The sequence below is a fragment of the Triplophysa dalaica genome, chromosome 15 (genome assembly GCF_015846415.1).
Source record: "Triplophysa dalaica isolate WHDGS20190420 chromosome 15, ASM1584641v1, whole genome shotgun sequence".
Classification (NCBI taxonomy): Eukaryota; Metazoa; Chordata; class Actinopteri; order Cypriniformes; family Nemacheilidae; genus Triplophysa; species Triplophysa dalaica.
The window spans coordinates 17423901-17447277 of record NC_079556.1 but is presented as its reverse complement, the minus strand read 5'-3'; the positions used below and the strand labels follow the sequence as shown (position 1 = coordinate 17447277).

At 38.7% G+C, this 23377-nt stretch overlaps 2 protein-coding genes across 3 annotated transcripts; one reads left to right on the top strand and one right to left on the bottom strand.

Annotated features, from left to right (window-relative positions):
* Positions 1-1665: 1665 nt before the first annotated feature.
* exoc5 (exocyst complex component 5) lies at positions 1666-18320 on the bottom strand. Its single transcript, XM_056768574.1, has 18 exons — positions 18044-18320; positions 17539-17633; positions 14688-14835; positions 14298-14492; positions 10975-11039; positions 10405-10433; positions 10200-10309; positions 9838-9882; positions 9557-9697; positions 9378-9460; positions 8218-8427; positions 7966-8113; positions 7751-7859; positions 5817-5937; positions 5654-5740; positions 5449-5557; positions 5088-5303; positions 1666-3155 (listed from the first exon to the last, which is right to left on the bottom strand). Exons 1-18 carry the CDS (start codon positions 18068-18070, stop codon positions 2967-2969), a joined length of 2127 nt encoding a protein of 708 aa, XP_056624552.1. The 5' UTR covers positions 18071-18320; the 3' UTR covers positions 1666-2966.
* Positions 18321-18396: 76 nt separating this feature from the next.
* On the top strand, positions 18397-22048 carry ap5m1 (adaptor related protein complex 5 subunit mu 1). Of its 2 annotated transcripts, XM_056767829.1 has the most exons (9): positions 18397-18443; positions 18624-18725; positions 19001-19667; positions 20004-20231; positions 20306-20445; positions 20830-20915; positions 21002-21114; positions 21242-21338; positions 21435-22048. In XM_056767829.1, exons 2-9 carry the CDS (start codon positions 18658-18660, stop codon positions 21515-21517), a joined length of 1482 nt encoding a protein of 493 aa, XP_056623807.1. In that variant the 5' UTR covers positions 18397-18443; positions 18624-18657; the 3' UTR covers positions 21518-22048. The 2 variants fall into 2 exon arrangements, with proteins under 2 accessions (XP_056623807.1, XP_056623806.1); XM_056767828.1 differs by having other exon boundaries at positions 18414-18725; positions 21435-22047.
* Positions 22049-23377: the final 1329 nt, after the last annotated feature.

Sequence of the window (23377 nt, the reverse complement as noted above, 5' to 3'; positions counted from 1 at the left end):
AAACAACTTCTAGGACACGTGAGCGACAACTGGAGAAAGATCACAGCTCCACATGGGGATTCCTTCATGAACAGTTTCCTTTCCATAAACAAACTTCACCGCTTCAGATGTGGAAATGGAAATGGTAAAACGCCGAGCTCTAATGAGCAGACTGGAAAGGGTGAGCAAAGGCTTTATCCAGCGCTCCAGTGTTGACAGCACCGCTAATCCGCGCCACCTGCTCAAACACAGGTCCCTATAAACAACAGCAGCGCTCCGCGTTCATGCTCAAACTGAGTCAGCCGTTCCCGCGGGAACCGGCGCGTTCCCGTACCTCAAACGGTTATCGCGCCACCGCCGACTCCGAGTCCCGCTCGCTCGCTACCAGCAAACGCTAATCGCCATGCAAAACAAATAGTTTTCAAATGTTTGGAAAAGGCCGCGATGTTTGCACCGGGGCCTAACAAAATAATTTTTACAAGCTATCCGCTTGTGATTAGAGCTGAGAGAATTGAATTTCCCTGGCAGTGATCATATTCATATTAGTCTAATTAATTGCGCTGTTTAACTTTGCCTGTTTGTCGTTGGAGAGACAGCACACGGCGGTGGAAACAGAAGCTCCGTCAGTCAGCTCTGAAGCGCTTTATCTCTCTCGCCTTACTGGCCATGACGACCGCACACTTCTTAAACACTGTCGGGCGGTTAAGCTTTGCAGTGTTCTCCCCTTTTTGTCTTTTAAGTCGCGGCAATCATTTTTCTCCTTTGGGAAGATATTAACCTTCGTGGTTAAGACACACATGAGTCCTTGAGACGAGTCTATTTTTCAAGACCTATTGCGTCTACTCTGTGCATAACGTAACTTTATAGTTAAACCGTGCTAGTGGCCTACACTTACCACAGTAATAGTTCTTATATTACGTACCGTATTACAATCGGTATTCAATCTGCCAAAAAAAAACATGTTTACTATCGTTGTCTTTTACTAAAAAAATCAATGATCAATTTTCCCAAGAGGACGGTTTCAGCAGCAACAACATAAACAACCAATATGTGGTCCAAACAACCGATTTGATTCAATGAATATACAATAAAATATTAATATAAATTAATAATTCGATATGAAATAAATGATTGTATTATAACCAAACAACTACCAGGGGTGGCGCATAGACTAGTCTTTGAAGTAAGCCATCACATTTCTTTCTTCAAGACTGGTCACAACTTCTTGAAATCACTTACATAAAAAGGTAGATTGGACTAATTGAAACATTAAAAGTAAAACTGATTAGTCCTAACTAATTGCTAGTCAGTGAGACTAATTGTTAAGATGCAGTCGTAATTTACCGCATAAGTTTATGCAACTGGGCCCAGAAGTTGACTTTGGGCCAGGTGCGTGCATCTGAGGAAACAGCCTGTATGCATACTCCAAAAATATGTATTATTTTGTTTTTCTATGTACAGTATGAGTGGTAAAACATGATCAAGTATGAGTTAATAATGTGTCTTTGAAGTCTTTTTTTCTAAAAAAAAAGATTAAGGGGGGCTAATGCCTGACAGACCTTCTAACTATGTAACCCTTAAAAATAAGTAAAATATATAATGAGAATATTAAATACTGCATAGTAAGAATTACTCTGGGGCTTTGAGACCACCCTCAATTAAACTTGTCTCATTAAAAAGAAGAGGGCAATTTCACACATTTTATTTTCAGAAATAATTGACGAGTAGCTTTTTAGATGATTCAGTTGCATGTGCATGATCATTTTGACCTGAATTCATGTTAGAACGCAGTACAGTCAACAGAAACAAACCATTACATCATTTTTAACTGTCTAACACCTAGGTCAAACCCAGGGGTCAGAGATCTGGCCCCAAGCTTTTCAACAGAGGTGAAGGGTTAGCGTTCGACTAGTCATATGACATCACTGCATTCAACACATACTCATCTGATGAATGTGCTCTTGAATTAATCGTTTCTGACTTCTCATGGTTGAGATTCACCATATCCATACCTTTATCAAACTAAAAAACACAAAATAGTAATCAAGCATTAAAGTGTCACTCATCAGAAAACCCTACACCATTTCCTGTCTAAAACCAATCATGTTGTGAACCAATCATCTTTCAACAATTACAGTATGTGGAAACAATCAGAACGTAAGGCATTTTGTTATTAGACTGATGCAGTAGTTATTAGTTTTATCTTAGAAATGTTACGTGTGAACTGCATTTCACTGAAAATGTTATATTTTAGCACTGCCCATATTAGTAACAGATAACTACAGACCTTGCAGTACTCGCATTCAAAACAATCAACCGCGCTCTTGTTCATTAACATTATGAGTATGAAATGAAAATAGGACTGAATTAGCTTTCAAAGCAGGGCAACATGTATAACATCTCCATTGTTCTGTTCAAAGAAAGGATTTTCCTTCCTGCGAAGCCCCGTGTGTGCACATCAGCCTGAGCGAAACCGGCCGGGCAAGCTCATTGATCCGGAGCAGCGCGCTGAACTGCCCCTCTCATCCCAGCAGAGTCACCGAGGATGATTTGGCACAATCAAAATAAAAGCAAATAAAATTGAGTCTTTCGACCACCCAAGTCCAGTAGCAGAATCATTTGACACTCCACCTCAGTTCATTTAACATCATTGTCCCTCAAATGAAGTCCAGAAGCGGGGAAATGTACAATTCAGCCCTCTACACTATATTACAGATTTATATTCTCCAATTTATGGTATGAACAAAAACAAGCGCATTTCAGATAAAACGGGCAACTTAAAACATAAAATGGGAAGTTTTGGGTCTTGAAATTGTTACCGTTTTGTTATTTAAACATCAGGTTTAATGTCCACATTGAATAACACACAAAGGCCGCTAAAAGCCTCTCAAAATTGTCCGCTTGTGTTTTTTTGTCTTGCAGTAGGGCAGCTTTGAATGGGCGGCTGTATGGTAGGCTGTGCAGTAATTGGGCAGCCCTGCCAGCCATTAGCTGAAATGCCGGCCCAGTCGGGCTGAGCGGTAGTCTACTCTTAGCTGGACGAAAGCATGGAGGAGGTTCCTGTCAAGGTTGGTTAACTGCTCGCCAGAGCACACCTGTTTGAGGTTGTCCGGGGCGACGACCAAGAGGTTACACAGAGCATGAAGCGTGTCGAAGAGTTGGAGCACAAGAGGAACCTGTGGAGGATTTTTAATCCAGCTGTTAGTCAAACTATGGGATTTGAAACAAGATTCTTAATGCATTTTACAATAAAACATTACCTTCAATGTCTGAAGAATGTCTAAAGAAGCATTTTCGTTAAAAGTAAACAACATGGGGTATGAAACTCTTAAAAAAAGCACTTTAGCGTTTAACCTAAAAATGTTTGTTCACTTTACCCAATCAAACTGCAGTAAGTATGTGACATATTATTTAACATCTGCTTTATATCATAATAATAACTACAATTTGTGTAAATATAAGGAGAGAGTTTAATTTCCAAAAATACATAACCAATCTGTACTCTGTTTGGTACACGATATATTGCTTTCTTGTAATAAATCCAGCCCACATATAATCTGTGGCTTCAGAACATGAATATCCTGCAGATTTCTACAGAAAGTGCTTGTTATTGACAAAAATGGCAAATTCTCTGCCCCTTGAATGTTAAATTTAACCTATTATATTACAGTAAGACGTTTCTAAGCATAAATGGTCAAATGAACAGATAATGCTTTGAGATATTAAAAAGGTGCACTTCACTAAGCATTTTTATTTATCATATTTAATATTAATCTCACAGAATTCTGCAGGTTTCCCCAACAATCAGCACATGGGTAGTTGACAAACCACACATGTGTTCTATGGTGAGACAGCATAAATTGAGAAAGAAACTAACATCCCTTAATGAGAAATATCATTAATCTGATACTATTTTATATATATAAATATATTATTTTATTAAAAGTATGTTTCCTACTTTTCTGCTGTCACACAATAGGACACATAAGGTTTATTTGTACACTACCCATATACAATATCACAGATTATCACCCTGCCTGTTATTCCATTCCATTCCATTTTCTACCGCTTATCCAAACTACCTCGGGTCACGTGGAGCCTGCGCCTATCTCAGGAGTCATCGGGCATCAACCTGCCTGTTATACCCAGCTAAATTCATTATTTTGTGATTCACATATTATACAAAAAATCCACCTATATATATACTGTAAAGAACAATCTGTGAAAATATTACCTTGATATCTTTACTATACAGTATCGCAGAGAAGATGTATTTTTGTAGGCCAACCCAAGTTACCAGTGCAAAAAATAAACTCTGTGATTAACAAAGGTTTATAACCCACGTTTTGTCTATCAAGATCACTTCGACAGATTAACACAATATTTTCTACTTTTGAAGCCTTAAATACAATCGCCAGAAGTAAAAAGCTAACATGAGGCTATAAACAGACTAAACTACAGTCGCCTGATAAAGAATTACTCCATGAATGAATGTCCATCCACGTTTTAGAGATCTGTGTCCATGTTGAATTATTTGAAAGATTTCTATGCACGAAGACGTTTAATGTTCCCGCCAAAGGATGGTGTCATTTTTATGTGTTTTATGTCATAAAATAAACATAAGAACTTATTTTAGGCATTTAACCAAAAACCCATAAGAAAAAAACATTGACTTTGGGGTGATGGAACTGGAAGTGCTAAAATACTAGCTTGCTTCCGGGGTTTGTATACAAATATATGTATCATCTCTCTGGTACTCTAAAGGCCATGTCAGATTTGAAAATAAATGATTGAAATTAAACTTTGAAACAGTTATTTCATTAACATTTACATTTTTGCATTTGGCAGACGCTTTTATCCAAAGCGACTTACATTGCATTATCCTATAAATTTGTACATAGGTATGTGCAATCCCCTGGAATCGGACCCACATCCTTGCGTTGTTAACGCAATGCTCTTACTACAGAGCTAGAGGAAAGCTAATTTCATCAATAGATTGAGACTTCAGCCTGGATTTCAAAGACAGGATGGTCTAGTTAGAATAATACAGAGCCCAATTTTATGAAATGGCCAGAATAAACCCTCTATGACCTTTGACTTGTACTCACCCTGAAATCTTTGGCACATCGACGGTACTCTGCCACATCACAGATGGCTAGCATGCCACCCATGGAGCTGTAGCTGAACTGCTGCAGGTGCTCATGGATCAGCCTGTGGAATCGCACTCCCAGCTCAGTCAAAACTGTGTCTACATTCTTACCATCCATAGATTTCCGCACACGCTCCACCTGCTTGCTCAAGTAGGCACAAACCTTTGAGCATGCCTTCAAGTATAGGAAAAGGTAAGGTGTAAGTATACGGCTACAGACGGTAAAAATCTTAAAAGGATTCCTAGTCCTAGTTCTCAGACTGTTATTCATGCAAGTAAAATATTTCTTTTCATTGCTTTACATGCTTTTATCATCTTACTGTGGTGTACTGTATCATGACATTGTTCTCATCTTCTGGTCTGAAGTCTGTTTTCTTCTGCTCAGTGGCCAGAAGGTGCTTCATCTGGCCAATCATGCAATTCAGTGTCCTTAAAACATTCACCCACATTGACAATAAGCCAAAGACTGTCGTTTGTGCTAAATAAAAATAAATCCCCAATTTGCAGCGAAAGTTTTGAACTTACCTATCAATTCCAGTGTCCAGCTTCACCTCCATCTGTTCTATAACTTCTTTCTTCTTGTGCAGGCACTCTGTCAACTTAGGCGAGGAGCTAAAGGGATCAAAGTTCAAATGAATCAAGTCATGGGCAGCCACCAGACAAAAAGGTGAAAACCAGTCAAACTCACCTAATAAGAGGCATCAGTTGATCATTAAACTGCTTATCAAAGAGGTGGAAGATTGTGTTGGCCTGCTGGACCACATCCAGGAAGTACAGGTTGGCATTTTTGGCATCCGCAGATGGGATTGCTGTGTACGACAAAATTGTCATTCAAAACCTTTTCTTGTCAAGCAGATTTTATTGGATACTTTTTTCATAATGTTAAAGCTAGTTGCCGATGTTTGGTATTTTAAGATGATCAGAACTGCCTAGTTATTATAACTAAAAAAAAAACAAATGACATCAATACCCCAATTTTCAGCAGTAAACTATTACTCATGATAATAGTTTAGAATCTGAGCTGTTGAACGTGTTGGGTGTTACTAGTAACAAAGTAATTAGTTACTATAATTTAATTACTTTTTAAAAGAGCCATTTCGTATCTATCCTTGAATCACTTAACTAATCAAGGTTGATATAGGATATAGAAATTAGTTAGTAATTAAATACTTTTTGGAGAGAGTAATTTGTACAGTATTCTAATTACACCCTTGAATATTTAATTAGTAACTAGTAATTAATTACTTTTTCAGAGTAACTTGCCCAACACTGGCTGTAGGTTACGGTTTTATATGAAATGTCGGTTTTACATAATTTGTTGTAAAAAAAGTATGTCAAAGAACCTGCAATATAAACAGATATTTCAATATTTCAAACAGATGCGAAAGTTTCAGAAAACCAGCACTATCAACTACAATTAGACAACACAATGTCTTCAAATATAGACATGTAAGCCAAACAGGAAAGTACACCACCAGTTAGAAGTTTGGAAACACACTGCTTTTTTAGAATTTATCCAAATTTTAGAATAATAGTAAACTCATTAAAACCATTTAATAACAAAAGTGAAACAATGGGAATTATGTTGGGACAAAGCATTCAAAATAAATTAACACTGTTATATATTTTGACATCATCAAAGTTGTCAACCTTTGCCTATAATTAAAATCTTGGCATTTCATCATCCATCATCATTCTTTAGTTCTTAACCTGGGAAGCGTTTTTAACATCATTGGATCTAACTATGATGGACTTCTTTTTATTATTTGGTCCAAGTATTAACACTGGACCACATTAATATGATGGCATAAATACACTGCCTGTCCAAAAAAAAGTCACCGCTTGGATTTAACTCAGCAAATAGGTAAGAGCCTCCCATTCGATTGGAGTCTAGGTTCAGCAACGTTATGTGCCCAAAGAATGAGGTCAGCTGACTACCTGAATATACTGAATGACCAGTTTATTCCATTAATGGGTTTTTTCTTTTCTGATGGCACAGACATATTCCAAGATCTAAATGCCATGATTCAACGGGCTCAAATTGTGAAAGAGTGGTTCAGGGAGCATGAGACATCATTTTCATACATAAATTGGCCACCAAAGAGTCGAGACCTTAACCCCATTGAGAATCTTTGGGATGTGCTGGAGAAGACTTTGCACAGCGGTCCGACTCTCCCATCATTAATACAAGATCTTGGCAAAAAATGAATGCAACTCTGGACTGGAATAAATGTCCGATGGGAATACATTGAAGAAGCTTATCGAAATGATGCCATAGCGAATGCATGCCATAATCAAAGCTGAAGGCGGTCCAACAAAACATTAGAGTGTATGACTTTTTGTAAGGGCAGTGTATATTTGTGCCTACAAAAAAAATTCTAAAACACTGAAATAGACACCTTTAAAAGGTTGAAGGATTTCAAGAACACGAGGATCATATTTTTCAAGTGTGTCTTGAAAAATATTATAGTACCAGTCATAATTATGAAACTTATGACTGGTACTGTATAAACTATTTTACATTGTACGATAACCTCATTAATTAAAAACCTTTATAAACAAGAGCCAGAAACATCCCCTAATACAGGTTCTTACATATTTGAATGGTTAGTCTACACATACCTGAAAGCCCAATCTCAAGGGCATAGTCTATATGGTCCACACACAGGTATTCCACCAAAAGCAGAAAGATGGAGAATGCATTTTTTGGTAAATCTGCAGGGTCAGACAACTGCAAGAAAAAAAATAATGTCAACATTTGTATGTATTTACAATGATTAAACAGTGTTTACAGTTCAGGTTTACAGTATATCATGCAGTGCTGTTATTTGACAAACCTTGTTGCATCTCTCAAAAGCATGTCGAGTTTCCTGCAGCAGGTTCACTACAACTTCTTGTGAGAGCAGGGTCTCTCCCTGTGTGTCAATACTAGGTCCCAGTGGCAGGTTAGTGCGTTGTCTAATCTTCTCTTTTAGTTCCTGGATACTGTGAAGGTAAAAAGGAGAGATGGCGAGGAAGTGTAAATCCCACGTCAAGACATCTATATGACAAACCCACCCTAGGCTGTTAAACAAAATTCCAGTCCTTACCTGCCCGCACCTACAGGGCGTTTTTGGTGGTTCTTTGAGTCGTAGAAGCGCTGGAGAATCATGCCGCTGCGGCTTTGCAGATATTGTCGCTCCATATCTATGTAGCTCTCCAGATAAGAGGAGAAGATGTTCTTTATCAGCTTTGACACAAACGTGTGTTTGTCTGAGCCCAAGTTAAAGTCTGTGAGCTTAGCAGCCAGTGCTGTTGTCCTACAAATAAGAGTAACAGCAGTTTAAAATCATGGTGATTACAATAAAATTGGTGTTCAGCATCAGTCTGCCTCGAAATAGGGTCTCCCTTAGGACAACAAGTATTTCCATTGGTCTAAGTAGCTTTTAATAGGTACTCTTTTCAATGCCTGATTATGTTGCACACTTAAAGATCCCTGTGAACCGGAAGTTGCGATCGTTTATACTTTTGTATTCTCAGACACTTCCAAGTGAAAAGGTATTTTAAAGGAGAAAATTGGTGGACGTGTTTTGCGTTTCTCACTGCAAAGTGATTGGATTTGTAAAAACAGCTGTTGCATTAATTTTGAAATGAAACTGGCAGCAGACTTGACTTGAAGGGGAGGAGTTATCGGATCCCCCGCCCAAGCCGTCTAATTTACGTCATTTGAGGTGGATACTCGGAAGTGCATTTTCAAATTTTAACTGAAGATTATGAGGGTACATGGATTTTAAAAAGAAAATGACCCACATAGTTAAGCTATTTACTATAAACGAAAATATCTCATAAAAAATAAGAATTATTATTTTTAATTTCACTGGAACAATATAAAACAAATTAATTTAAAACTACATTTGAGTTCAAGAGATGGGGGTTATCATTTTCTCTCTATGCATAACAAACAAAATTAATATTTAACATGACAGTCAATGTAACTGCCCCACACAATTGCAATTCCCATTAATCACATTATGATTTATGTAAATTGAAATGTGTTATTATAATGACCAATAATCGCTTTAATATTTTATGTTTCGCATACCACTAGAACATAACCCAAGCTTTATGTTGAAAATTTCTCATGCACAGGAATAAACTGAAGGATTGGACAAGTTTTTCTCCGGACTGTCAAACTTTTGTTGCACAAAACTACAGTATGTCCAAAAAAGTAGTTGCGTGACAAATCCTTTGGGCATAACAGGTACAATACCGTGTGTAGAGGTCATATAGGTTTTTGAGGTATTGCTCCACGTCAGAGTTGCGGGTCCCATCTAATTTTTCTTTGACGTGAGCCTAAAGTCATAAACACATTAGATTTGTTACTTGAAGCTAAAGATGATAAAAGATTTGAAGCTAACTGGCTACAAGCTTGTTTCTGTGTGCCATTACCTGTATCTTGTTCTCAAAGATGCTCTGAATGAGCTTAGCCATGACAGTCTCTGGACTGCAGAAGACTTCTCCAACTTGCTTATTAACCCGCTGACACAAAAGGGCAATGTCTTCAAACACGTCATTCCTCATATATGCTCCCTATAGAAGATAAAGACAGGCAATGTGGAGAATAAAGATTATATACAAATTGAATGTTTGTTGTCTGCAACAGGAAATCAAGTATAAACGTCATATATGTTAGGAAAAGAAATAAGAGACAGTCCAAACTTAATGCACACCTCCTGACACTGCTTGATGTAGACGTCCACGCAGTGTGCATAACCCTTTGACAAAATACAAGGAAAGAAATTATTACACATCCTTGCATATGACAAATGTGGAGTCTGTCAAAATCAACGTGAAATGTCATTCGCAACCAAATTATTTATGTGACATGTTTCTGAATGAGAAAGGATACAAAGCAACAGCCTAAAAGAGATGTTGATGTCAGCCAAAAAAAATTGTTTCGAGTTACATTTTGATACAAGACCAATTTTTCTAATAATAATGTGGAATATTCTTAAGAACTGTGTGTTAAGATCATAAAAGGGGTGATTTGGATTCAATGTTGACTTAAGGGAGCAGTGCATCTCCAACAAACCTTAAAATGTAGCAGGACTGCCGCCACCTCCTGCATGCGTCCAATCTCTCCTCTCCTCTGAGCCGCTGTAAACTCTTGGATCAACTGCCGCTCAAGGTCATGATACTTACCTGTCAAACACACATGAAGCATTTGTTAACACTGCATATTCAACAGACAGGTAACAGTGGTGTAATGGTTTCTTGTTTAGTCTGCAGCTGCTTACTTGCTATCTTGGCCTTGACATCAGAAAATCTGAAAAGGAAAACGAGAAAAATTGAAAACATTTGAAGTCAAAGTACTATTGCATTTCCTATTCTCTAATCAATGCAGCTTCTTTGTGCTACTTTCTGTACGACACACTTATGACCGGGTCTGGGCAGTATGAGAGTATATAACAAGCAACAACAGAAATATAAAGCTAGTTTAAATAAAATAAAAAAATTGAAAAAAAGTTTATTCCCTTGACTAGTCCTTAACTTTCCACTGTTAACAAAATAAGCTTATCCAATCAGTATTAAGCTGGAAATATGTATTATATAAAGATTGTTTTGATATAATTTAGTGTTTTTAAATCTTTTGGTTTCAGTTTCAATTTTGACACCTATAGCAGATTTACTTATTTGTAATAAATCATTTTTATGCTTTCAACTTTTTTTAAATCACTACATTGTAACCTTGTAACATTGTAAAATGTAACCTTTGGCGAAATCCTATGTTACATTTATTTTACTCCATCCCTGCCATCCACCCACCCCTTCGACTTCTCTGCTCCTTGACTCTGCAGCCTTCTTACCTATCAAATGGCAGCTCCTGAGCGATCAGGTGCAACTTCTGAATGATGTCAGCAGCTTCTTTTATCTGTTTGGGATGAAAACAGGCTGTAGTGAGAGGACATGGATACTTCAGGACAAACGCCTCAAAACACGAATCAAGGCCAGAGGCACCTCCCCTAAATCTGTGGATCGGCTTAAGGTAAATTCTTCCCTCTCTTCGTCCACCAGAAGGACGATTAGAACGAGCTCAGCCCTGCGCACCTGAACCTCATCAGCACCACAACTTAACCCCCATCCATCAACCGCTGCCCATCCATCACCTTACACTCACTCATCCCTCCCCAAATCACATCCTGTAATCTGTCCCCACAGGCAGGTAGGAGGACGAGCCAGAAAACAGGACCCGGACAAGAACTCCCCACCTTTACCTTCAACCTGATGTACAAGGAGAAGAAAAGGCCCTACCGTCCACACACCCTGTTCCTCTGCCTGCCTCAGCTAACATCATTATTGTGGTCCCGTGAGGTGGATCCATCCCTTTTCCGCTCGCCTCGCCGAGGTTTTCTAAGTATCTGTCCCCCAGCTAAGATTAGCTAAATCCCATGTAAGTGATGTAGCCGTCTCCCAGCAGTAGGGGGTTTTTACCGGCGCTTGTCTCCTCGCTGCCTGGGCCCGGCCCTCCCTTTCACAGGGATTAACCCAACCCTTCGTTCCCTCCGTTTCCCATTTCTCTTTCCCCCCTCTCAGCTATTCACCGGCAGCTCTCACTTCCCCTCTTTTCTCTTCTGGAGGCGTGCGCGTTTTGAGAAATATTGAAAAGTCTGCCGGGTATATTCCCACAATGAAAGCACGTTGGTGGCCTTATGCTAATAACATCAGAAGACATGCCACCCAGGGTTGGCGAGTAACTCGAGAGATTAATTTTTAAGTGGCATTTCCAATTACGTTGGCGCACATCAAAGCAAATATATATTAGCCTAATGCATGTGTTTTGGTGGTATGCATTACCGTTTCATATGTTCTCACATTCTCAGATTTACATTTAGCAGACGCTTTGGCTTATATTGTAATGTACTATTCATTTGTTTCTAACTTTGTGCAATCCCCTGGGATCGAGCGCATGACCTTGGCGTTGCTAGCGCCATGCTCTAGCCACTGAGCCACAGGAAAGCTTTTTTTGTTTCATACAAAGTTTTAGCATTTTTGTTTGCTGCAGTCACTTGGGTTAACTTTAACATGCTACTGTACTGTATAGAAAGTGTTCAATTTTTTGGTGGGCAATATCACAATTACAACGGCATGGCAGAACTCATATTATTTTGAGTGGACTAAACATGATGAAATAAAAAGAAATTAATAAAGAAATTAAATCAAATAAAAAGGCCAAATCAGAATTTGTATGAAATTTAAATACTCAAGCATTTAATTGTCAAATCGTTATTTCGCAATTCTGAATGCATTTAAAGGTCCAGTGTATGAAATTTAGCAGGATCTAGCAGTGAGCTTGCGATTTGCAACCAATGGCTCTCTCCACCCCTCCCTTGTTACGTTTTCGCTTCTTTGCCAAGGGAGATAACGTATTTACCAAACGCACTCTGTTGAAAAGTTTGCCTGTTCAGGGCAACTGTAGAAATAGGGCTGCAACTAACGATTATTTTAATAATCGATTAATCTATTGACTATTTTTTCGATTAATCAATGAATCGGATTAAAAAACATTCATTTTCAACCCTTTTTTCAAAAAGAACTAAAATCTTCCGAAAGTGCACAAACATGTTGCTCCTTGATCATCCCTGAGCTGTTATAATAATAATAAATATAATAATAATAAAATAATAGTGTTGACTAACACAAAAAACAAACACATGTTTGCCAAATATTTTTTTTTAAATAAACTGCCATCTGAGCTGGTAGAACAATTAATAATTTATAAAAAATAAAGAACAATTCAAATCAGAAAATTTAGCAGGATTTGTTTGAATCTCAGAACTTGTTCTCTAAACTACACTGCAGACGCGCACACTAGCAGATACACATACTCTCACAGGACAGTTTTGTCCTGTTGTCAGTCCATATATCAAAAAAATCTTAAATCAAGATACATTTACTAGTAAACACATGAAATAGCATAAGAAATGTTGTCTCGTTTTCTGAAAAAACACCTAAAAATTAAGTGATTGTTTGCTTAAAACAAGCAAAATTATTTGCCAATGGGGTAGGAAAAATAATCTTAATGAGATATAATCTCCAACAGAAGTTTTAAGCATCTCCTCATTTCTCATGCCATTTTTCTTGTCATGTAATCTTGATTTAAGATTTTTTTAATATTTGGACTGGAAACGAGACAAAATTACTAAGTAAGAAAAGCTTATTTTAATAAAAACGTGTCTTTAGTCTTACAATGCAAAGTGCAAAGTAACTATACCACCCCTGCCGTACTACTGTTATTAACCAGCTAACGCTAACTTGTCATGCTTGTCAAGCTGGATAACGAGTAAACACCAGCACCAGGGACAATACGTTCTTCACTTCAAAACGGAGCAAAAGTACGATTCCGTAATGACATAACCTGCTGTTGAACTCCCTTCCTGCTCATCAAAGACTCCAACATGTTTGCGTTTCAGGTGCTGGATCATTGCCGTGTTGCTCAGGTGCAATGCCATGTCGCTTTTGCATATTTAGCAGTTAACACACTTTTCCTGTTTATTTAGTGTGAAATGCTCCCGCACCTTAGATGACTTGGGTCGCGCGGATTTCTCTGCCTCCGCAATGTATCTTTCCTCCGCTCGTTTTTTGTTATTTTTGCTCCGCCCTGTCTATGAGGCGCCGAACTCGGCTAGCATCAGTGCGCGAGAGAGACCGAGTGTGTTCACTCCGCTACGCGATCAAATAAAGTTTTTTTCTAATAATCAAATGTCTCCACGTCGCGCGACACAACGAATCGATTATTAAATTCGTTGCCAACTCTTTTAGTAATCGATTTTTATCTATTTAATCGATTCGTTGTTGCCCTATGTAGAAACAACACAGCTAATTCCATGCAAGCAGACCCACGTTGTTTGTAGATAGAAATAGCTAATTTGAAGGTAATAAAAACATAACGCTTCATTATGTAAGGTTTTATACACCTCTGAAGACATAGTTATGAATATTATATTGCATTTCGGTCAATAGATCCTCCAAAAAGCTACGCACTGGACCTTAAAGTGAAACTAACCTTTTTGCAGCAATTTCATGAAATAACTTAAGGCAATGTGTAAATGTAGTGGTTTAATTATTGGTTTGAATAGGGTTTTCTTGACTAAACCAAGAGATGAGTGTACTTGTGTCATCTAAATCTGACCTTTTCTGGATTGTTGAAGACATCACTGCGCAGCTCTCCATCCAGGAACTCATTGAAGTACGTCATGAGCCTCTGTGCCTCCACGGCCCTCTGTCTTGGGGTATTCACTCCTTCTAGCTGATCCCCCAGGTGGCATACCTTAGTTGCCACGTAACTGATATGTTCATCAAGTTCCTGAAAGTGCTGGAAGGCTACCTAAATGTTCATAATAAGGAAGTAAAGGTTCAATTTTGTGAAAAGTTCATAAAATTTATCTTTGAAAGAGGACATTGGCTATACTTTTTGCTCTGTAGGTCGAGAGGGACACATGATAAAACAGTTTAAATAAGCCTATGATTATAATGGGATACATGTTTCTGAATGCGTGAATGACTTTATGCATGAACTGACTTGGTTGCTTCTCTGCAGGTCCTGGACCTTGTGGGCGAACTCCTTGGCTTCACGGTGGCATTGGTGCTCCAGCTTCTCCACCTTCCTCTGGATCCTTTCATCCAGTTGTTTAAGCTCCTCAATGTGGTTTACAAATTCCTCAAGCAATCTGAAGAACAGATAAAGAACAATCAATAAAACAACACTGGCAACAGTTGGAGCCAATGGCTTAGTGGGCAGTTTTCCGACATACGTGATTGGTGCGATTAAGTTTTAGGGCGACCCGAGTTCAAATCCCGGTTTGTGGTAATTTCCCGAACCCATCCCCCCTTCTATCGCACTTCACTTTCTGTCATCTCTTCACTGCCTAAATAAAAAGTGCTTTACAATCATATGAGGGGGGGTCAATACTAAAAATATAAAATTCTGTTTACTCAAATTTCTTTTATGAAAAACAAAGGGAGATTTTGAGGTATTATGAACAATTTCAATGGTACTCAAAGAAAGACATAAAATTCAGATTCATAAGGTTTCGAACTTGTAGCCACATCAACCATTTTTATGGTAATTTTATTGTTAGGTTCCCTCAGTCCTTTGTCCTTGACAGGATGAAAGGGTTTTGAAAGGATTAAAAGGCTATTGTTGTGTGGAACATGAGCAGTGCAGACATTCTGATTAATATCTCCTTTTGTGTTCAACAGAAGAAAAAAATAATTCATGTATCAAACGCCTTGAGTGTATATCAATTGTGAAAGAATGTATTTTTTACAAACGGTTACAGGAATGCTCCCATTTTTAGTGTTAAATAATAATTGTATTACTTTCCCATTGTTAAAGGTTTCTTCCACATCTGCTCAGATGGTCTACATGGATGGTTATCAACCACAAGAAGGTGAATCGATGACAAAGTCAATTTTCCCCTAAACTCGAATCAGTGTGGAGGCTTTGCTAAGCACTCCGCAGAACACTCTTTGTGTTCAGAGAACCTTGAAAAAGGATCCATTTCACACTCTGATTTGCAAGATGCAGGCTTACGTCCCAAATTAAGTTAGCTTGGCTAGCATGTAATCTATGGGGAAGCGTTATATAAAACCTGACCAATCATATGTAAGTGCCCGAAGCTCTGTTACCATATCCTGAAACCAGCTCAACGACAGGGATCAGAATACTATGCTGGGCTGAGATTCATTTATCTTTCGTGAATGCGTCTTCAGACTCGGAAAAACTCCCAGAGACTGATCTTAAACTGGGAAACGTACAGGCATCCGCGGAGAGCATCTTATTTGTCAAGATCATATAAGTACTTACCTCGCCAGAAAATCAGCTAATGGTCTGTAACTATAAATTGTGGTTCTTCATAACAACGGCCCGTCTGTGCTATGAGTGTGTATTTAGGAAACCTCACACATACAACCAAAAGCTTCGTCAGCTGCATTTCAAAGAACTTGTAGGACAGGAAAGTCAAAAGCTCCAACTCAGCACGTTTGGATTCTCTGGGTGGTAGCAAAACATTCTGAAGTGATGAGTATATAATCTCATATCACCGTAATTCCCTAAACGCTGCTGGCAGCTTAAATTCTTTTTCCCTCTTCCCTCCAAATTTGTTCTCTTCCATCATTTGTGAGTCAATGGTTTGCCCAGCTCACAACAGCCTCTTCATGGTCGGTTATTTGAGAGCTCAGTGTAAAATTTGTGACGATGTTTCTGCTCCGGCAGTCAAAAAGCACTTTTGCAATGCTTTTATGTTGAAGTAAACTTTGTGTCAGTTTCATGCTTTTGTCTCCAGTGGTTACATAATTGTCAAACTACCAAATATGATTGTCACTATTGTTAGACAAAAAAATCATATATTGCAATTACACCCACAACATTATTATAATAAAAGGGACTTCTTATATGTATAGCCTGGTCCAGATAAAATTTGGATTTCTTTTCAGGGTAAACCTGTGCCAGGGTAATCCTTTTTAAAAAAGAAATCTTAAGCATTTTAAACGGAGATGAGCACAGGCCCATCCCGAACAATAACTATAGCGATAACTATATTAGGACAATAATGTTATATTATTCTAAACTCGCTCGCTGGAGTCTGAGCCTTATAAATACTAACGGAATTTTCATTGACTGTCAATGTTTTATCGTTCATTCGCAAGACAAAAACTGAACGTGATCCCAAAGACAATGTTACCCTATTTGCTGTCATAGTTGTGATGTGGACTCTTTTCTTCTCTTAAATTTAAAATGATTTCTTAAATGTCACCCTTATATTATAGTTATCGTCCTTGGTGTGAGTGATTCTTCACTGGAAGCTTCAACTTGAACACATAGGGCTGTTCCAATTCTTTGCACAATCTGTATATGTTAATTATAAGGATGAAATAAGTAATTTATAAATATTTTTTTAAAATGCTACATGAGAGTGGATGTAAATGTCAGACAAAACGATGTGGTGGGGGTGCATGCTTTCAATTATACTAAATTAAATGAATTAAAGTATTTCCACTGCCAATTAAAAGTTTGGATATAATCCTTTTTTAACATTTCTTATTATTCGTTATCTGCTCATTGAAAACTGTTCCAAAATGGACAAATCAAACATATTGTACCTTAGCTTGTAAAGGGTCCATATTACAGTTTTCTACATCCTCTTAACCAACTTTATATTCTATCCAGATACTTTCTTACGTTTCCGGACCTCATCAAAAAAAATCGTAATTTGTTTTCCGAAGATGAAAGGGGGTCATCTCGGAGTATTCCTTTAATGGCAAATATTTGGATACGTTTTCAGATCAAGTGTGTCATAAGTTTTTACTGACAGTTTAGGTGTTCACTGACAATTCTTATGTACAAAAACAAATCCTGAATTGTTGCTCACTTTTTGGGGTCAAATGCCTCAGCTCCTCCTTTAGAGCCTCCTCCAGGAGTTCTCCAAGCCAGTCTCTCGATGTACTCATCGGCATCAAATGGTTCCTGTTAAAATTAATATCATGTAAATGAAAATGATGAAAAAATGCAAAACGTAAAGCTTATGAAACTGACATAACAAGACGGAGGTCTCTTAAAAAAGAAAATGAATGACTGTCTATAATCGGTATTGCTGCAAGATGAGACGCTGTTGCAATTTTCCAATTTCAATAGTGTTTACCAGCCTCAAAGCATAAGCTGAGAATTGTGTTTAGATTTAGTGTTGTTTACCACCACATTATAGAAAGCTACTGATTACATGCAGCCCACTTTATATATAAACACAATGATGTAAAAATAAAACATGCACTTAAGATAAACGCAAATCGCACACTTATACGAGCTATAAAACAGTTTTTCTAAAAGCTGTAACGCAGACCGTGACAGTTAGCATTGACTTATTAAGACAATCTTACCTCGAATAACTGGGCGGTCGTAGCCATATTTCACAGCGACTAAAATAAAGACTAGCCCGAAAACACAACTTAAAACTGGGGAGTTTCCCCAAAGATCTGTCTCTCCTTGTTTATTTCTATTCTGAGGACAGTTGCTTCCTGCATCCAGCTGCCATGACCGGGCCGGAAATAGAAAGAAAGAAAGGATACGGTTGACGAGACGGGAAACGAGCGCTTGAGAGCCGGTCTGAGGTCAGTTTTAGCATTCTGCTTTGTCGTCCTTGAAACGGTGAGCTTTGTTAACGCTGATCCTACATCCGCTCTGCCAATCCTGAACACGATACGGGCACGCCCCAAAGTGTCACGTGACTGCTAAAAACAGGAAGTTAAAGGGCTGTCAGATGGGAATAACGTGACAAAGGCGAGTTTTTCTCTATTCCGCTGTATTTTCCTGTAAAAATATGTATCTGAAGAGTTTACAACTCAGTGTCGAATTGTGATCAACAATTAACCTTATAGACCAATAACGTTTCGCATTACCGAGTTAATTAATAGCGACGTTTATTGCATACTTCACTAGATGCTTGCACTTTTATATTAGATCCTCATTCATACGGGCAGAGATAGCAGCGTCAATGAGCATACGAGCATTGTGGGTTGTCTCCCACGAGAAGGGTGAATCTGGAAAAGTGCGATTTTCCAGGTAAGCTTGCTCTCTTTGCCTTTGACCACATATATAACATGAAATAATTGTGGATATCTTGCACAATATTCCCCGACAAAGCCCATGGTTGTTTAATAGAACGTGTGTATGATCAAAATACACCACTGCCATACTATTTAAGAGGTGTGTGAGTGTGCTGCTCTTCTTCAATGAACACAAATAGACCTTTCATTCATCTCTTCATTTTCTATTTGGACAAAACTTTCATACAATGTAACTCAAGTTTTGACTCTTTATTGCAATATGTTTTTCAGACGGTACCCGACAGCTGAGTTTCATGCCAAATCCTTGGCTGGAGCTCAGTATGTGGCTGTTCCAGAGGACTGTGTTTTACCTCAGCTTCTGCTGACAGAATTGGGACAGGTGGATCCTGACAAACCTTACATAGACATACGGGATGACTGTGCCCGGCCACAGCGTTCACCGGCTGTGGAGCTCTGTGTTGAAGGCCCGGGTGGGAGAACTCTCTGGCCTGTGCTGACTGTCACTCAAGGAGAAATAATCTTAGCCTGCCTTCCTCTTGTGGAGGCCCCTCCTGAGCCCCGGCCACCTCTGCCCAGCCTGGCCTCAGTCTCACAGGGCTTAGCTCTGCTCTCAGGCCTGCAGGATTTCCTCTGTGGCCCAGGAGGTAAACTGCCGGAGCCTGATGTGCTAGTGTCCCGCCTGGCAGCTCTTCCTTCGATACTCCTGCAGGTTTGCCCTTTGGGACGGCCACGGGACACCCCCCCTCCAGGTGGAACTGTGCCTACTGCTGTGGCTCCGAGCCCAGGGGGGGCTCAGAAACAGCCAGCCTGGAAAGCAGGGGTCCATCGAGGAAGGGCTGTAGTGAGTGTGGGCCTTACAGAGAAAGTGAGGTCCATGCAGTACGGCAAGAGTACTCGACAGGATCTGTGGGATGTGTACGGCATGGTTATGTGCAAAGTTAGTGGCTTTCATTTTCAAATAATATGAACGGTTCTGATGATTGTTTTATAAGGGATATCTAACCCAAATATTACAATTCTGGTATTATTCATTAATATTTACCCTCATGTCGTTCAAATAGAACACAAAAGAGGTTGTGTGAGGACAATGTTGTTTGGTCACCAAACATTTGTTAAAATATCTTCTTTGGTATTCTGCAGTATAAAGAAAGTCATACAGGTTTAGAATGGCATGAGGGTGAGTAAATGATGACAGAAATGTCATTTTTGGGGGAACCATCCCTTTAAGGCATTTGAGTATTTCTTACTTTGTCTTGTCTTCTCTTTGCATTAGTGTGAGGTGGAAGGTGTTCTCCCCAATGTGACTGTCACCCTCACCCTTCCACCCAATGGCTCACCACTGCTGGACATTCTTGTCCATCCTTGTGTAACGTCTTTGGATGCAAGCATCCTTACTGCCTGCAGCGTGGAGGAGAATGACGGCTCCGCTTTTTCAGGGCCATACAAGTTTCCTTTCTCACCTCCTTTGGAGCTTTTCAGACTCTGCAGTTACACCTCACAGGTATAGTTTAAGGTCCTGTTCATGCTGCTATCATGGTGTAAACGGTCTTTAATCGCTAAATAACTGTTTGATAGGTACCTGTGCCACCGATTCTTGGCTCTTACCAGCTGAATGCAGAGGAGCATCATCTAAAGATGAATGTGGTATTAAAACTCCATGAAAGTGTCAAAAACAACTTCGAGTATTGTGAGGCACACCTTCCATTTTTCAACCGGTAATATATGTTCACAAACCAGAATACCTTATTGACCACCATAAGTTTATAAATTATCTTATTTTTTCATCTCTCATAATCATAAAGTAATTTACACATTGGGCCCGGTTTCACTCGCAAGGCTCAAGGTTTGTCCCAGACTAAAACCAATGTATGAGGTGTCTTAACTTTACATTTTAAAATATGTCATTGCCAGTGTTTTTCACTCTCAAGATGTACACCATGCTTATTTTTTTACTTAAATATCCTAATACAACTAAGGCATAGTCCTGGCTTAAGCTAAACCTTGTCTTTGAAACAAGGCCTTGGGGTAATTTAAATGTTTTATGCGAGCCTGAATTATATGCCTATGATGATGACCTAGCTGTGCATGCTTCTTCACAGAAACCTGATGGGAAACGTGGATGTCAAAGTGAGCTCAGGACAGCTTGAGGTGTCTAAAGAGAAGAACCTGCTGGTTTGGGTTCTTGGCACGTCGACTCAATATTTCAAGCTCGGTTTTGCATGTACGTAATTGTTTCAAAGTTGTTTATGACATTTCATTTTTTGTCCTTAGGTCAGAAGTTTCCAAAATCTCGGGAAGTATCACTGGAGGGAACTGTACATTTTTCTGGGACTGTTGCTGGACCAGCAGATCCGCTGTGCACTGGACTCACCACATATATAAAAGTGAGGATGAATTAAAGATGATACTGATAGTTTAGTTTACTTTCCTGGCGTTCATTATGCTCATTTTTGGCATAGCTGCTAAATTAATCTTAAGAAATTGTATAGATTTAACCTGTACTTTTTGCAGCTTTACTTCCGTATACAAGATTTGACCTTATCTGGATGTTGTGTGGACCAACACTCCGTGCAGGTTTACTCGTCTGCTAAACCACGGATCGTCACAAGTGAGTGTATTTTTTTACATCATTGTACGTACTGGAAATAGCGCATTGACATAAAATGTGAATGTCTATCATTTTGTTCTCTTTCTTTTTCTCAAGCACGAGAGCTGGTCTCCTCAGAATACTACATTTGGAACTCCACAGGTGATGCTCCGGTTTCCTCTGGACTCATGATACTGTGACAGTACCTCGCTAATGTATCATCTTAAAATATCGCTGCCAATGTTTATCGCAGATCGCAGGCATTAGGATTAGGAAGGATCGTGTTAAATTGCCTTTGATCCTATATGCAAATGTTGCTGCTGACAGATTGCAATCACTCTCATACAGTGGTGTATGGTCTTTTCTAATACATCACGATGAAATATAACATTTTCAGTCCCGTGCTTTACATGCATTATGTTCGTCTTTGTTTGCATGACTCATTCATTTAGCTGAAACTGTGCTGACACATGATGAATGTTTGTTTATGAGAGCTTTATATAATTCAAAGTAGAAAAGTAGAAATATTTTTTGATGAGCTGAGACAATGCATAAAGAAAAGCTTTGATTTGCACATATTTTAGACTAACTTTCATCTTTATCAATGAGAAGTAATAAAGAAAAAAAGCTTCAATCAACTCTTCTCTTATTTTGCTTCAGATTAGACTCTGGATGTTCACCAGTGTTCAATTTTTGGTTTCCCCTATTAGCTGTTCAGCTGGTCTGTATAGGGGCTGCTTTAGCTCACTCACAAGAGGACTTTGGCTCTGTGTTTGTTTGATGAGTTTGAATAGAGTTTATTTTGATGGCAGAGAAAGAGAGAGAAACAGTAATTGTTCAAGGGAAATACCAGACCGGTATCCAAAGAGGTTCTTAATTAGTTTCCAAAGTGACCCATAGAGGTCCCACTTAAGCCTGTCTCAGGCTCTCTCTCCCCAACAAAAGCAATGAATAGTGCTCTAAAAATACCAGTCGTCCGACTTGCAGCTAAAGGACTCTTAAGTTTTAAATAATAGGAAATCAATTCCTGCTTTGCCTCTGTTTCCTAAAAGCCTATCTACATTTTTACATTTTGGGTGTGACACCTGCTGTTTTAAAGGAACACAAGCATTAATACTATGACCCTTAATATAACACAAAAAGCTTGTGTTTCTGGCCAATACAATGCATGCATTACTGCATACCTATGCCATGTCTCTAAAGACAAGTATGCTTTAGCTGAGTTGCATTCGGTTGTCAATTAGGGCTGAGAATTTCCATAGAGAAGACAGCAGAATGATGATAGTTCAGCTGGAGCCACAGAAGAGCACTCCACCTAAGCAAATCTTTGTCTGGGAGATTAATTGTCTGCCATGTCTTCTGATTGCAGTGCTGTGTCTCTGCAAGAACAAAACTTGGCTGCATTCTCACAAGGATTTCCGCTTTACACAAATCGTGATTGATCTTATCATTGGAGACTGTCTCTTGTAAAATGCTCTTCGTTTACTGGGTAGGAGACAGATTAATAGAAATGCCCAATGCCTCTGGGTCTGCATCTGTCTGTATTTAAAATCTTTTTGTGAGTATTCCACAGTGCCTGGATTTACTCTCCTGAAATGTGGGGCCTAATTTTTTTTAGAATGTCTTGCTACTGGACAGTTTAATTAAATAAAGGGGTGTTCTTGACTTTTACAAAATCCATAAATGATTAGTTTTATTTAACATGTATTATATGTACATTCTTTATTCATACATTTTGTCTGTAAACATTTGCTATTGAGATATTGCAAGCTATATAAAAGAAAAAGCTTTACTTTGGCTCAATGGTTCTAGAGCATGTAGCTAGCAATGCCAAGGCATGGGTTCGCTCCCAGGGATTGCATGTACATGCTTAAACAACAACAAAAATGTATAGACAATGCAATGTAATGCGTTTGAAAAAAAAACGTCTGCCAGATGCATAACTGTATATGTAAAAACTACAATAAATTACATCCCATATAAAAATTCTTATTAGGTGAATTAAACAGCTAAACACCAAAACACAACGATGTTCGTAAAAACACTGAACAGGCCTATTG